The 15475-nt window shown below is 25.7% G+C and overlaps 4 protein-coding genes across 6 annotated transcripts; 2 read left to right on the top strand and 2 right to left on the bottom strand.

Moving 5' to 3' along the window:
• Positions 1 to 215: 215 nt before the first annotated feature.
• LOC124425655 (adapter molecule Crk) lies at positions 216 to 4614 on the top strand. Its single transcript, XM_046966272.1, has 3 exons — positions 216 to 789; positions 1043 to 1398; positions 1480 to 4614. The coding sequence occupies exons 1-3, from the start codon at positions 755 to 757 to the stop codon at positions 1956 to 1958; spliced, it is 870 nt and encodes a 289-aa protein (XP_046822228.1). The 5' UTR covers positions 216 to 754; the 3' UTR covers positions 1959 to 4614.
• On the bottom strand, positions 4074 to 8144 carry LOC124425651 (5'-AMP-activated protein kinase catalytic subunit alpha-2). The gene is made up of 10 exons (XM_046966256.1): positions 7720 to 8144; positions 7223 to 7440; positions 6995 to 7136; positions 6681 to 6919; positions 6364 to 6570; positions 6191 to 6296; positions 5729 to 6063; positions 5482 to 5636; positions 5248 to 5410; positions 4074 to 5184 (listed from the first exon to the last, which is right to left on the bottom strand). Exons 2-10 carry the CDS (start codon positions 7323 to 7325, stop codon positions 5093 to 5095), a joined length of 1542 nt encoding a protein of 513 aa, XP_046822212.1. The 5' UTR covers positions 7326 to 7440; positions 7720 to 8144; the 3' UTR covers positions 4074 to 5092.
• Positions 8145 to 9494: 1350 nt separating this feature from the next.
• Positions 9495 to 12540, bottom strand: LOC124431876 (nuclear matrix constituent protein 1a-like). 3 transcript variants are annotated; one of them, XM_046980362.1, is made up of 6 exons: positions 12434 to 12540; positions 11646 to 11984; positions 11307 to 11564; positions 10789 to 11199; positions 9794 to 10666; positions 9495 to 9684 (listed from the first exon to the last, which is right to left on the bottom strand). In XM_046980362.1, the coding sequence occupies exons 2-6, from the start codon at positions 11943 to 11945 to the stop codon at positions 9517 to 9519; spliced, it is 2010 nt and encodes a 669-aa protein (XP_046836318.1). In that variant the 5' UTR covers positions 11946 to 11984; positions 12434 to 12540; the 3' UTR covers positions 9495 to 9516. The 3 variants fall into 3 exon arrangements, with proteins under 3 accessions (XP_046836318.1, XP_046836395.1, XP_046836242.1); XM_046980439.1 differs by lacking the exon at positions 12434 to 12540 and adding an exon at positions 12219 to 12360 and having other exon boundaries at positions 9790 to 10666; XM_046980286.1 differs by lacking the exon at positions 12434 to 12540 and adding an exon at positions 12219 to 12359.
• A 135-nt stretch (positions 12541 to 12675) lies between these two features.
• On the top strand, positions 12676 to 14683 carry LOC124427646 (putative GTP-binding protein 6). The gene is made up of 3 exons (XM_046970837.1): positions 12676 to 14117; positions 14187 to 14376; positions 14436 to 14683. Exons 1-3 carry the CDS (start codon positions 13095 to 13097, stop codon positions 14660 to 14662), a joined length of 1440 nt encoding a protein of 479 aa, XP_046826793.1. The 5' UTR covers positions 12676 to 13094; the 3' UTR covers positions 14663 to 14683.
• The last annotated feature ends 792 nt before the right edge of the window (positions 14684 to 15475 follow it).

The following is a 15475-nucleotide window of genomic DNA, read 5'->3' as shown; positions in this document are numbered from 1 at the left end:
CAATTGGCAATGAATATTTATTTTTTCTTTTATTACTTTAAAAATTGTAAAATTTCTCTATTAATATAATATTCAATATAAAAATTATATTCTTTATTAGTGTCGTAATTGGTTTATATACTAGCCTTACTTTTTTGATTGGTCGTGTATAAGAATTCCAAACAGAATGTCAATTACATGCAATCTATGAACTGCATTGTATATATGTAGTCACATTAGAAATTGGTTGAAAAGTATGGCTTACAGTGGCAACCATTTTTTCTAAGGTTGCTATTCCAATATAATTTACCTGCATTAATCTTCCACACACAAAATATCGGTATACAGCTTGTATAGTAGTGTAAAAAACACACATACATAAAAAAACAACAGAAATATCTCAATGAGTTATATCGTAATTGAGTGTAACATCTGAACATGTTCATATTAAACATGTCCGTGACATTTCTGTGTTGTACGAATTCATATGGAAAATATTTTATAACGAAGTAATTTTCTTATAAATAAGTGTCAAACTTATTAACAAAATTATTAATTTTCTTTGAAAATATATATATTCGATAATTAGATTTTCTTTTAATTCGCACACTGATATCATTCGTTAAATTATATGACTGAATCACTAAATTGTGTGTAATTTTCTGCTATGCATGATTTTATGTGACGCTCTAAGTGATACTCTTTGCAATGTATTACAATTAAATAGTAATTAAGATTACTCGTTGGTACAATAGTACAATTACAATAAAAAACAATGGCTGGTACCTTTGATCAATATGATAAATCCAGGTATGTCTAAAATCTCAACATTTTTCATAATTTTAAACAAACGTTTGATTTTTGATATTCTGTATAATCACAATATTTATAACTAATAAATTATATTAAAAACATAATGATAATTTTCTTGATTGAAAGATAGTCTAAATACAACAAGTTCATTATTATTATTATTATAAAGACATGATAATGTTAATAATGGTATAGGTGTTTATTGCATTAAATAATATGTTGACAATAATTTATTACTTCTTTTTTGTAGTTGGTACTTCGGTGCTATGTCACGCCAGGATGCTTCTGATTTATTAATGGGAGAAAAAGAAGGTGGTGTTTTTTTAGTACGTGATAGTACATCTATCCATGGAGACTTTGTCCTTTGCGTTCGAGAAGATAGTAAAGTTAGTCATTATATAATTAATAAGATACCACAGGGTGATCAAATATGTTATCGAATTGGTGATCAAATGTTTCCTGATATTCCACATCTTTTGGCATTTTATAAACTCCATTACCTTGATACAACACCATTGATTAGACCTGCACCGAAAAAAACTCAAAAAGTAATTGCAAAATATGATTTTGAGGGTAATGATCCAGATGATTTGCCATTTAGAAAAGGTACATTAATCTCCAAATTTCTTATTTAACTTTGTTGTTAAATCATAAATAAAAAATATAACATGTCTAATAATATTATAGGAGAAATTCTTACTGTGATCTCAAAAGATGAAGAGCAGTGGTGGACAGCCAGGAACAGTGTAGGTCAAACTGGATCTGTCCCAGTTCCTTATGTGCAAAAATATGAAGAGGACAGTCATGCTAGTATCGAAAATAATACACGATTGGAAACAGGTGGCAACACTTCTGCATCTAATTCTAATTCAATTCCTCCTTCTTTATCACACGTATCTCATTCAGAAACAGGATCAGGTACTGCTACACGTAGATCAAATATTCAGAGAACATTACCTGCTTTTGCAAAAGTGAAACAAGCAAGAGTACCGAATGCATATGATAAAACAGCTCTAAAATTAGAAGTAGGTGACATGATAAAGGTAACAAAAACAAATATAAATGGCCAATGGGAAGGTGAATTGCATGGCAAAGTAGGTCATTTTCCATTTACACATGTAGAATTTGTAGATAATGAAACTGGTGAAGACAATCAAGAAATTTAACAGAAATCTTCCAAAAATAATGTACAGAACGTGTGATCAATGAAGACCATTTTATCACCTCAATTTACTAGTATTGCAGCTATTTTATGTACCAATACAGAGATTTACACTTCTATGATCATAAAAACAACATTAATTTTTTTTAAGTTGAAAACATGTGTGTGTGTGCGTGCGTGCGTGCGTGCGTGCGTGTGTGTGTGTGTGTGTGTGTGTACGTGAGCGCGCGTTTGTGTGTGTATGTATATTTGTAAGAGAAAAAAATGGAATCACGAAGAATAAAATACACATTAAAACAATCTATTAATTGATAAAAATTAAACTTATATATGCTTCATATCTGTATAAATGGATATGCTTTCTATTAAATTAAAACTTTCATCTTTCAAAGTTAGTTTGTAGAGTGTAAGTTCATTGAAGCACAAAAAAAATACCATTTAAACTCAATACATGAATACAATTTCACATATACATATGTATATCTACACATACATTTATCTACACATACATTTACATGTGCTCTTAAAAGATATTCAAGTAATAGCCTGATGCTGGCCTGTAATAAATAAAAAGAATTGTTTATATAAGTTATGGAAAGAGTTTACAGTAAGATTATATCTACTGTTGGATAAAAAACAGCTTACATATTAAATTCATAATTAAAGTATATTATTGAATCATATTATATTGTTTTTTAGACTGGTTTATATGAAATAAAATGTATCTATATTACTAAGTTATACTTCTCTTATGTTAATATCTAAGTTTTTCCATGAATGATTACATTTAATGTATAGAAGTATTTTCTAGTCGTTTGATGACTATTGTAGAGCTATTTTGCAGAAATATTTTATTATTCTATTAAATCCTATTAACGTGAATCACAATCAAATATTTAAACAAAATTAATATACATAGTATAAAATGAACTTTTGACAAAAACTGGAAATTAATATCAGCATTATACGATTTTTTCTTATGATATTTAAAAGAATGTTAAAAAGAATAGAATTTATGTATAAATAATATTATGTATAGATAATAGAAGATTTTTTATTATATACTTTATGCGCTCAATTGTTTAATTATAAAAGTTTATTTAGAGGCATCCAAAATATCTTTGTGTTGGTACATGCATTGTACACTGCTTACTATTAGTCATAGATCGTGTTCTCAAAAAATGATACACTAATAAAAAATGTATTTAATGATGGAAACATGAATTGCATTACAAATTGCATTATATATATATATATTATATATAAAATCTTTTATATGTGAATTTGTGTAGGTCTTTATGTTATTACTGTAATATTTGCTTTTGATATATCTCAAAACTTAAAAGTTCCTAGTTATAAAAAGTATGATTTACTTTTAAAGATTGCAACAATTTATACTGTAAAATATGCACAACATATTATATAAAATTTTTTTTCTTAAAAGCATTTGATATTTCCATCATCATACAATAAGTAAACATGTTCTTCCTAAAAACATTTACAGTATTAAAAAATAAATAATATTGCAAATATATTATATCTACACGCGAAATTTATGTGTATGAGAACATTTTGAGCACAAAAAAAAAAGAAAAAAAAATCGATTCGATGATATTGTATTTATCGTATTTCAAGGGAACATTTCTAATAGCATTTTACTTTACGTGGCATTATAATGTAGACAACATTTTTATTTCGAATTAAATAAAACTTTCACCCACTTTGCTGTAAGTAGAAAAAAAAGGGGCATGCGAATCGAAATTCCTGTGGTATTATTCACACGAACTACCGCCTATAATGCGGAAATTATTGTTACCGAGAAATATGCGTTTATATATGGTATGAATGGGCGTATGAATGCGTCAACATAGACTCTACAGCTGGATACTGAGGAGCCTCGCTTAATATTAATATAACATCAGATAATCTACTATAACATATATTAATTGTGTATATATATATATATATATATATATATATATATATATATATATTTTATATTAATTTAGTTTAATTAAGTACTAAAAATTAGTAACTAAATCAGGACGCACTGAGCACTTTTTTCAGGCAGCATCATGATCATAAAAATATAAATGTATAAATTGAAATAAGTAAAATGTGCCATTGTGTACAAATTTTATTTTTAATCATCATAATTTTAATATAACACGGTGCTTAACGTGTATTTTCGTTTTAAGTTATTATACATACATATATACATGTTAACATTTATGTTTTTAAACACCCTTGTGTGTCCAAAAATATATCTATATATATATATATAGATTATATAATTTTACAATTTAAAGATTTTTCATAGAGTTCTTCTGTTTTTCTAAGATTATCTCATATTGCATTATTAATTACAGTAATCAATTTATGCAAAACTTCGTTTATAAATGATGATCTATATCTAGTAACCGATGACCTAGATAAAACAATTGAGATATGATAAGATATAATAATGTATATTTTTCTAAACGTGCACAAACATATTTAATTTTTGTTCGTAATAAATTAAATTTTTATTAGCAAACGAATGTACTGATAGATTAATGCTGTATGAGGTAGGTAAGTAATAGCGCAATAACATAAAATTTATAATGTATTATTCCATCATTGCATATATCAATAAATGACAGTTACATCAGACAATAAAATTTCTTTTTTATATTACCATATTTATATTAAATTAAATTAAATTAAGTTAAATTAAATTAAATTAAATTAAATTAAATTAAATTAAATTAAATTAAATTATATGTTATAAATGTCGTATTGATTATAATTTAAAATTAATCGATATTTGATTTTTTCATTTTAAAAGTACTCGATCGTCAATAACACGATAACTTTGTTTCTAATTGTAGACAATAAAATTTTGATATTTACAATATTACGAAACTACATAAAAATATCATCATTAATCAAATATAATATTAAACTAAATAAAATTTGATGACCTCTCACAAAGATTTTAAAATACTGATATATATAATAGAATAAAGGGACTATCCATTTCTCACTATACACATATATCTCGTACAGAAATTTCATTTTATAATAATTTTTTAGCAGTTACAGAAGATATTTTACCAATATTTAAAATAATGTAAAATATATGTAACAGAAGTCACTTTACCGTGCTAATTGTGTAATTAATGCAGCACACATTTCAAAAAATTCCATAGTATGATGGCCAGTTGCTTGAGGTGGTGGCAAAGAGGGATCTAAAATTTAAATACATTAACAATGCTCATTGATAAAGCCGCAATCAATTTAATTTCATATACCTCTGCTAATATCTTCTGTTTCTTCACTGGATAAAGATTTAAAATCTAACAGATAACTCTTACAATCAACTTGATAAAGCTGTAACGACATTTTACTATATCTGCTAGTTAATTTATTTTTTTGTCTAACTTTAACACTGTATGCATTTATTATTTTCCATTCCTAAATAAATATTATTTAATTAATTTAAAGACATAAATAAGGAAATTGCATTGAACCAAAATAATTCTTACAAAATTAAGTGCCTTCATTGCACGATAAACTTCGTTCATGATATCATTTGGTTTGGACTGTGATCTTATTCCTAAATGCCATTTTGCTCGTTTCACTGGTGTACCTCTACTTCCTTGCATTGATGCGGATGAACTTTGCGAGGATTGTCTTAATGCTACATTTAAAAAATTTAATTAATATAGTATTATAATAATTCTTTAATTTTAATATAAATTATAAAATATCATAATAACATTCTTTACTCACGAGCAATTCTTTCTGGATGAGGTCTTAGCGGACTGCTATTAGCATCACTTGGACTAAATGTAACTGGTGGTGGACTTGATGCGACATAAAAGTCTTTTAATTCTGCTTTAGCAGCTTCATCGGCAATTCTTTTATTATCAATAATCAAATGATAAGCAATTGCCAGTTGATCATGTGGATCACCACCAAGTAAGGCAGAATGAACTTCTGCTTCCTTCACATTAAACTTTTCGCAAACTTCATTAATGGCATCTATATCAATCACAGAAGAATCTTGTTCTACAGGCGATGGAAATAAATATGACGGCAAATCTTTTTGAAACCATTCATGTTTCCTGTAATTAAGATGTTTATCTCATTAGAGCTTGCCATTTATATTATATTATATATATATATATATATATATATATATATATTATATCTTTTATAAAAAAATTATTATTTTTTGAAAAAAATGTATACTTTATATCTTCAATTGTAGCCCTTTTCATAGGATCAACCTGAAGCATATGGCATAGTAGACTAACAACACTTTTATTTAAGTATTCCGGAATAGGAAAAATTCCAGCTATAAAAGAAATGTTTGACATTTGATTTTTAAAAAATTAAGATTATGATAAATATATGATACATACATTTTATTTTACGAAATAATGTAGGCACATGTTCATCATCAAACGGTAATGTACCACAAAGTAAAGCATATAATATAACTCCGCATGACCAAATATCTACTTCAGGACCAGCATATAATTTTCCAGATATTACTTCAGGCGCAGCATAATTTGGTGAACCACATGACGTACGTAGAAATTCTCCATCCATCATCATATTTGATAGACCTAAATTTATTTAAATTATATATGATATACTTTCTCAATTATTCATTCAGAATACTTCCTGTTAATATAATAATTATCAACATAAAATGAAATTACAAAGGAAAATATACCAAAATCTGCTATCTTCACATGAAGATTATGATCTAAAAGAAGATTTTCTGGCTTTAAGTCACGATGAACTATCATGTGTCTGTGACAATAGTCAACGCCAGAAATAATTTGTTGAAAAAATCTTCGTGCTTCATGCTCCTTTAGTTTTCCATGTTTTACAATATAATCAAATAATTCCCCTCCAGAGACATATTCCATAATCATAAATATATCTGTTGGTGTACTTATGACTTGATATCTGTATATTGCAAGTAATAAAAGACATGTAATAGTTTCAAGTAATGGAATATAAGAAGTGAATTCTTCTTCTTACAATTTAATAATATGAGGGTGCCTAAATAATTTCAAATTTTGTATCTCCCGTCTTATTTTACCCACTACATCCAAACTTTTAATTTTTTGCCGATTTAGAATTTTTACTGCAACTTTATGCTTTGTTAAAACATGTTCACCAACTGAAAGAATTTTATAAAACAATTGAATAAATATCAAGTATTTAATTATATACATACTTTTTATTATGATTTAACTGTATACATACTTTTTACTTTACCAAATGTACCAACACCTAAAGTTTGTCCTAATGTATAATGGCCTATCTTAACGATAGGTTGTGGTTGACTAGTTTGACTTTTTTCAGACATTTTAAATTATTCTACATAGGAAGAATTGATGACAATAATTTTTTTTTTCTAAAAACAATGGATATGTCACATTATTTTATAGAATTTTCTTTAATTTCTGTTATTCATTTCTTTCCTATAAAAATATATCTGTATTTAATAATTTGTAAAAATAAAAAAATTAGCATGTGAAACAAGTATCATAATTTGTTGTACGGTTCTTTTATACAGAATATATATAGTGGAAAAAAGTAAATATATTATTTTGGAATTAAATTATAAAAAAAAATTTATATATATATATATATATATATATGTAGTAAACAAGTGAAATAAATTTACTTTAAATGATGAAAAGATAAATAAAATAAAATATTGATATATATCATTGATATATATATTATGATGTACTTACTCTAGTATCTTTATAAACTAAATTGCAAGGATGAGAAAAAATAATAGATATCGCGAATAAATTAATAATACATTTGCGGAAGACGTACGAAGTATCGTTGTGTAAAATTAAAACTGACGAAACAACAAAAACAATGAATTGTTAGAAATTCTTATCGTAAATGTATCATATAAGAGGTGTATCTATCAGAAAAATATATTAAAGAAAAAAAAAAAAGAAAAATAATAATAATAATAATAATATATATATATACACAATTGAACAATGTTTGCAACGTCTTATTTGTTCGAAAATATTTTTAAAAAGAAATAAAAATGACGGAAAATTTAACACTGAACAGTGCGCTACCGCACGTTGTATTTTCAAAGCTATCGATGTTCTATTGGTCACGTAATGCTTTACTTTACGTTATGAAAATGCATTTTGCACAACGCACGCGCGCACTTATGTATGCACATATATATATGTATATTTCCTACCAACATGAAATATACTATGGCGCTATTCAGCATTATTTTTCCACGTTATTGTACTGTACTTATGCTATCGTAAGTGCTAGAATAATATTTATTTTACAAATTATTTTTACTTTGTATAAGATTATCTAATCAAATATTTTTATGAACTTAGTTTTAATTGCTTACGTGCAACTAAACTTTGCAAAGTGTTATATAAAAAAAAAAAAATCTTTATGTAATTTAATACATACATACACGCGCGCGCGCACAAATACACACACGCACACACATAGAGAGAGAGAGAGGGAGAGAGAGAGAGAGAGAGAGAGAGAGAAAGAAAGATAGAGAGAGAGAGAGAGAGAAACAGCAACAAATTCAATATATATGGAATGAAAATAATGTATTCTATATTTTCAATGAAGATTCTTTTATTACTTTATAAGTATACAATAAGTAATAAAATATGCTACATACAAACACGATATAATATCATATATCTTTAATTCATAATTTACATTGATATTTTGTTTACAGCATATTTATCATTGTGTTCTTAAATATAGTGTAAAAGAAAAATATATATTATTTTATTTTTTTTTATGTATATATTTCTTTGTCTTTGCACTATTTAGGATTTCATAAGACTAATATGTAAAATAAAAAAATAATTTCTCATGTCTATGTAATCTTAAATAACAATTAAATATGCACATACATAAATACATACACATAAATACACACGCACATAGTTTGTATATATATTATTTTATTATCTAAAATTGTATAAGTATCAATATTGTATAAAAAAATAAATAATAAAATAAAGATATAATGATATTAGGTTATTATGTTTTAAGTCAATAAAACTTATCTTGTATGATAATATATTATCCTTTACTTATCACATACTGGATATTAGATAAGGAAAGATATTAAATAAATTATATAAAAGAAGGAATTTTTATTTTATTGTTAATCTGCATGAATTAATATATAATTAAAATTTTTCTTGTATTAATTAATTATAAATTTTGAAAAAAATGTACAAATTATTAAAAGCTTAGAAAAAAATGTGTGACCTATAAATACTAAAATAGTATTATTTATGACATAAATCTATTATTTTTATTAATAATTTATAAATAAAGTGAAACTCAAATCTAATTGAATATTTTAAACATAATATTTATTGATTGTATATATTTATGAATTTAAAATTTATGCTATAAACAGCATAATTAATAGATTTATGGCATGATATAGATTAATATTAAATTAAAATACTTGCTTTTTTCTTTAAAATATAAAAGAAATTTCTTTTTCTTGCAAAAGTTAACTTTTATTCTAAATCTCCATAATATGAATGTTTCGTTTTCTTATAAGCATTTTCTAATTCTTTCTGTAGTTGATTTCTTTCAAGTAATAATTCCTCTTTAGCTTTCTTCTCAGAATTAAAATCTTCTTCATTATACGATATTTGTATTTTTAGAAGCTCTATTTCATTTTTCTGTATTCAATATGAAAATACAAATGATTAAGTATGAATGATATCTTATATCTGCTGACATTTTAGTCGTATAATATAATTAAACATATAAAAAATAAAATTCACTTACTTGTTGCATTAGTTCTTTATCTAGTTCTTTTTTAATTAAACCGAGTTGTATAAGAGCATTTTCTTTCTCTTCTAATTGAATACGTAAAGTATCTGCATCAACAATCAATTGTTTACATTTTTGTTCCAATGTTTCTTTTTCTGTTTGTAAAAGTTCTTCATTACTCTTATATAATTGACATTGTTTGTCCACTAATGCTTTTTCCTGGTGTAAACTAAAGAGCATTTCTTTTTGATCAATTAAGCGTTTGTATTCCATATTTAAAGTTTTTCTAAGATTATCAAATAACTTTTTTTGTTCACTCCAAGTTTCTCTTTCTTGCTCTAAAATAGCTTTAATATCATTGAATTTTTGTTCATTTTCATTTTTATGTTTCTCTAATTCAGTTATTTTTTGTGAACTTTCCTTAGAGATACTATCTTTCAATATATTTAATCTAATGTTCTCTTCTGATATTATTTGTAATTCATACAAAATGGAATTATAATCTGAAAATACTTTCTGAAATTGGTTCTGAATCTTAATAAAACTTTGTCTATCGATTATTAATTTTAATTGTTCTTCATTTAACGTTTTCTGATAGATTGATAACTTATCTTTGTAAATTTGTAGCTGCTCAAGTTGTAGTGACCAGTTTTCTTCAACTGTATCACAATGTTCAGGTAATTTTATAGTTTCACAAGCATCTAATATATTTATACATTCCTTTATATATTTTTGTATAGTAGAATACCGAGCAATTTGTGCAATGAAACAATCAGTCATTTCCTGTAACATTTCTCCATATTGTTTTATACTTTGTGTAAAGTAATGACTTTGTGGAGATATGTGATCTGATATTTGTGTCATATTAAGATTTATGGAACAATGTAGCTAGAAAAAAGGTTTATATTATTAATGGAAAATATATTAAAAAGAAAAAAGATCTAAACAAATCATATATTAATATATATATATATATATTAATATATAAGGAAATTATTAAACTTCCTTACCGATTTTATTTCATCTTTGAGCGAATTATTAAGCTGACTTATTTCTTTAACTTGAACTTGATCTGTATTACCACCTATTTCAGGTTTATTTTTTTCAAGATTTTGCTCTTCAGGTTCATTTCTTTTAAGATTTTGCTCTTCAGGTTCATTTATTTTAAGATCTTGCTCTTCAAGTTCTTTTGCTTTAAGATTTTGCTCTTCTGTTGAGTAATTAGTTTCTTTCAATTGCATATTCGTCATACTTGGTAAACTGATATATTTTTCAACATCTTCAGATAATTTTGCACAATTGGATTTAAAATTACATAGTTCATCCGTCAAAGAGGATATTTTATTTTGCAACTGATTTAAATGAGTTGAATTACTAAATTCCTTTGTATTGCCAACCATCGTGTCATCTATATTTACAACCTGTATAAAATGTTTAATATTTATTAATTTAAGACATTAGAATAGAATAAATCTATTAATTTATTTTAGTTATTTTTTGATACTTCTATAATTTTTAATTAACTTACACAAAGTTTTAATTTCAATTCAGCATTCTCTTGTTTAAGAACATTGATCAATTGTCTGGTTTCTTTAAACTTTTGCTTATGATTTTTGTGAACATTCATTACCTCTTCTTGCCATGTTACTAAAGTATTAAATTGTTGTTTCATAGCTACAGTATTTTGTTTTAATGTTTCTTTTAATTTGACATTCTCCTGTAACAATTCTGCTAACTTTTGTTGTATTTCAGAAGAATTTAAAGATGATATTATTGAATTATAATCCTATAAAATATTAAATATTAATAATTTATGAAACATATTACATCTTACATAATAAATTAATTACCAGCATTCATATCTTACAATTGACATGCATTTTTGTTGAATATCGGAGTATGTTGCTAAAGACGATGCTTGTATAGAATCTAACGATTTCTTTCCTAGTATGACAAAAGATAATGTGTCGCTGTCATCGAGAGAATCCTCTGACTTCGTCAATTCGATATTTGGAAGAAAATTTGTAGATACAGGCTCATCCAATTTAAATCTGGGCTTGCCATTGTCAATAACAAAACCGAGACTTTCAAAGTCGTTTTTTGACAACGAATTTGATTTATGATTAACATTAATGAAATCAGATGAATGCTGTTCTTGTGAATCCATATTTCGGTCACTAAATGTATCCAATTACATTACAAACAGCTGTAAATTTGTTCAAAATAACAATTATTAAATGAAATCATAATGATCCATATATAAAGAAATATATTATCAATTAGAATTATATTATCAAACAGTATATGTAGAAATAAAAAAAAAAAAAATCAAACCTATATAAAGAATAATATAATATAATATAATATAACAAATGAAAATAGCATGAAATTATTAGTAATTAAGATTTATAAAGTAATATATAATAACTGGAATCTATACCTGAATAACTACTTCTTATCTCTAAAATCTACAATATATAAGATTTCTTAGAATAAATATGACACAATATAACAATATATAACCGTACAACTTAACTCAAAGGAACTTAATAATTAAATGGATGATTACAATTATACCATTATTATTAAAAAATATGATTACTAAAATTTTGTTTTATCAAGTACAATTTTAAAAAAGCGTTTATATTTACGTACAAGCAAAACAAAATACAGCTTCCTATAAATATGTCTGACTATTATCAATGACAGTCATTTGTAGAGTCATTGTTAAAGAAAGTTGAGAGATGGTATACGCATGGTCTCTAAATAGGTAGTGAATATAGAGGTATAATCTCTATATATAGTGAATCAGAATCCTTAAGGCTGATACGTATTTTTCATCGATTGATGTTTACAAGCATCTACCGTATATTTTCGTGATTTTAAAATGCATATTATGGAAATACGTCATAGTTACATTGTAGAGAGATATGCATAGAAAGGTGGTAAATCAAAACAATGAAAACAATTAAATTGTTAGTAAACAAGTATTATTATATTTTTGAGTACATCTTGAATATTAGAAAAACTCGAATATCAATGAATTGACACTTCACATGAGTGATACTTAGTAATCAATTCTTAGTAACTATGAAAAAGAGGTTATGTTGTGTTTCGTACAACTTTAAACGTTATTTATATCATTAATATTATTTTCTACATATTGTTTTTTGTTGAATTAATTTCTTTTTATTTTCAAGTCTGATCAATTCAATGCAGTTTTATACATGCAAACAAATATACATTCTTCTACATATTTTTTTCTAAAAGATTAAATAAACAAAAAAAAAAAAAAAAAAAAAAAAAAAAAATCAAAATGTACAATTTAAGATCTCTCTTTCATGTTCGATCAAATAAAACTTTGTTGAACAAAAGCATGTATTTAATGCATAAAAAAATAGACTCAGCAATATGTAATGTTTTATGTAAATTCAAACATACTATAGATTTAGAATTTATTGAAACCGAAGAAGAGCATGAATTATACAAAGAAATTTCTAATCAATATCTTGGAGTAATAGCTGGAGGGCATAAAGTTTTTTTATTGCAACCATATATAAAATGGGGTAAAGATAAGAAAAAAAATACTACACCAGAATTGCAAATGGCTGAATCAGTAGCACTCGTAGAGAGTTTACCATATTGGACTGTAATAGATAAAACATTTGCTCCATTACAGTCATTTCAAAAAAAATATTTATTGGGTTCAGGTGGACTTGATAATCTTGCGAAACAAATTAAAAAAAACAAAGAAATTACAGCTATATTTATTAGCATAAATTTATTAAAACATATACAAAGAATGGAACTTCAAAATGTTTTAGGTTTGCCTATTTATGATCGATATTCAATAATCATACATATATTTCGTGAACATGCTAAAACTCCTGAAGCACAATTACAGGTAGCTTTGGCTGAATTGCCATATATTTGGAAGAAAATGGGTGAAGTTTATGATCAACACAGTGGTCAAATCAATTTTGATGAAAATAGGAAAAAATTGTTGAAAGCTCGTGAATCCAAGCTAAAAAAGGCATTAGAGAAATTGAAGGAAAGTAAAAAAGACAGTAGGAATCGGAGAAAAAAATTTGGTTTTCCAAGTGTAACTGTGATTGGATATACAAATGCTGGAAAATCATCTTTAATAAAAATATTAACAGAAGATGAAAGCTTAAAACCAAGAAATCAATTGTTTGCCACATTGGACACAATTTCTTACGAAGGATTACTTCCATGTAGACAGAAGGTGTTATATGTGGATACAATAGGTTTTATTCAAGATGTACCGGAAATGTTACTAGCACCATTTATAGTTACTCTTGAAGATGCTATAATCTCTGTATATATCAATTTTTTAATATTAAATTTTTTGTCTTATACAGATATAATAGTTATTAATATGTTGCAGGATGTTATTGTACATGTCTTTGATATTAGTCATCCTGACATGAAGGCACAATTTCAACATGTAGAAAAAATAATAAAACCTATGTTAAATGAAAATCAATCAATAATATATGTGGCTAATAAATGTGATCTTATTGATAAGGTTGACATAGATGAAAATACAATTGCTATTTCCTGTAAAGATTTAACAGGTAAATTTGACTAGAGATAATATATTACTACTGACTTTTTATCGGTTGATTGTTTACAGGCATTGATGAATTAAGATTAAAATTAGAACAAGAAATTTTCAAAGTAACAGGTAGGTCAGTGAAACGTATTAGAGTAAAGTCTGGAAGTTTAGCATCAACGTGGTTATACAAATGGACAACGGTATTAAATTTAGAACCGGACACTAATGATCCTCAATATATGTTTATTGATGTTGTAGCTACTGATTTAACAATTAATGAATTTAAGCGATTTTTGAAAGAATAAAATTCGATTATGGTAATGCAAGTTTTTTCTTGTAATATTTAAAAAAAAAATCAATAATATATACGTAAATATATACTATATATATTTAAATAATAATATTTACGTAGTTCTATCGATAGGTATTTATTATCAAAAGATCATCTTTTTTTACGACTTATTCGTAACACATGCATAGCACGTGTCTTCCGTCCGGCGGTTTCTTCTAAAGAACAGATGTATGGTACAAATGAGAGAGAAAGAGAGAGTGAGAGAGAGAGAGAGAGAAAGAGAGAGAGAGATCTAAAATATCAAATCAACAAATCTATTCGTTGAAAAGAATTAATTCGAGAAATTTATTAATCATTTTTAATATAGGATCATTAAATTCATAATCGCTTAATAATATAAAAACGAAGGAGAAAGTTCTAAAGCAACTGTTATCTTTTGAAAATTTGTTTTGGTTTATTATTATTTTCATCGAATAATGAAATATGTGGATATCGAAAGAATAATAAAAGCTCGAAGAGAGCATCGGAAACGCTTTGATCGAATTACCACAATGCGTAGCATCTATCACAAACGTATCCTGTTCGTTGTAGGAACGATAAAAGGGAATAATATCGATTATATAATCTATATGTGATGTCCAGTGTAAAATATGCGAGCCAATGTTATATCGTTCGATTTTTCTTCTTTTTAAATTCTCTTCCCGACTACCGTTTACTTTGTAGTCAAAGAAGTGACATTTCGCGATTAAAAACCTCTTCAATAATACGCTTTTATATTTCTTTTTAGAAATCGTTCTATACTCTTACAGTAGCACAGCCGTTATCG

The sequence above is a fragment of the Vespa crabro genome, chromosome 1, assembly GCF_910589235.1.
Source record: "Vespa crabro chromosome 1, iyVesCrab1.2, whole genome shotgun sequence".
Classification (NCBI taxonomy): Eukaryota; Metazoa; Arthropoda; class Insecta; order Hymenoptera; family Vespidae; genus Vespa; species Vespa crabro.
The sequence above is the reverse complement of the archived record's forward strand: the minus strand, read 5'-3'. Positions and strand labels throughout refer to the sequence as shown.

Bases quoted from the DNA above. Each gene is read 5' to 3' on its own strand.
- LOC124425655 (XM_046966272.1), top strand. From the start codon at position 755: ATGGCTGGTACCTTTGATCAATATGATAAATCCAG. The intron at 790-1,042 runs GTATGTCTAAAA...TCTTTTTTGTAG, and splicing joins GATCAATATGATAAATCCAG to TTGGTACTTCGGTGCTATGT. The intron at 1,399-1,479 runs GTACATTAATCT...ATAATATTATAG, and splicing joins TGATTTGCCATTTAGAAAAG to GAGAAATTCTTACTGTGATC.
- LOC124425651 (XM_046966256.1), bottom strand. From the start codon at position 7,325: ATGTCTGAAAAAAGTCAAACTAGTCAACCACAACCTATCGTTAAGATA. The intron at 6,571-6,680 runs GTATATTTTCCT...AAATAAATTTAG, and splicing joins TGTGAAGATAGCAGATTTTG to GTCTATCAAATATGATGATG. The intron at 6,064-6,190 runs GTATACATTTTT...TCTTAATTACAG, and splicing joins GCTACAATTGAAGATATAAA to GAAACATGAATGGTTTCAAA.
- LOC124431876 (XM_046980362.1), bottom strand. From the start codon at position 11,945: ATGGATTCACAAGAACAGCATTCATCTGATTTCATTAATGTTAATCAT. The intron at 10,667-10,788 runs GTAAGGAAGTTT...CCTTTTTTCTAG, and splicing joins TCAAAGATGAAATAAAATCG to CTACATTGTTCCATAAATCT. The intron at 9,685-9,793 runs GTAAGTGAATTT...TATTGAATACAG, and splicing joins ATAAAGAACTAATGCAACAA to AAAAATGAAATAGAGCTTCT.
- LOC124427646 (XM_046970837.1), top strand. From the start codon at position 13,095: ATGTACAATTTAAGATCTCTCTTTCATGTTCGATCAAATAAAACTTTG. The intron at 14,118-14,186 runs GTATATATCAAT...AATATGTTGCAG, and splicing joins TTGAAGATGCTATAATCTCT to GATGTTATTGTACATGTCTT. The intron at 14,377-14,435 runs GTAAATTTGACT...GATTGTTTACAG, and splicing joins TTCCTGTAAAGATTTAACAG to GCATTGATGAATTAAGATTA.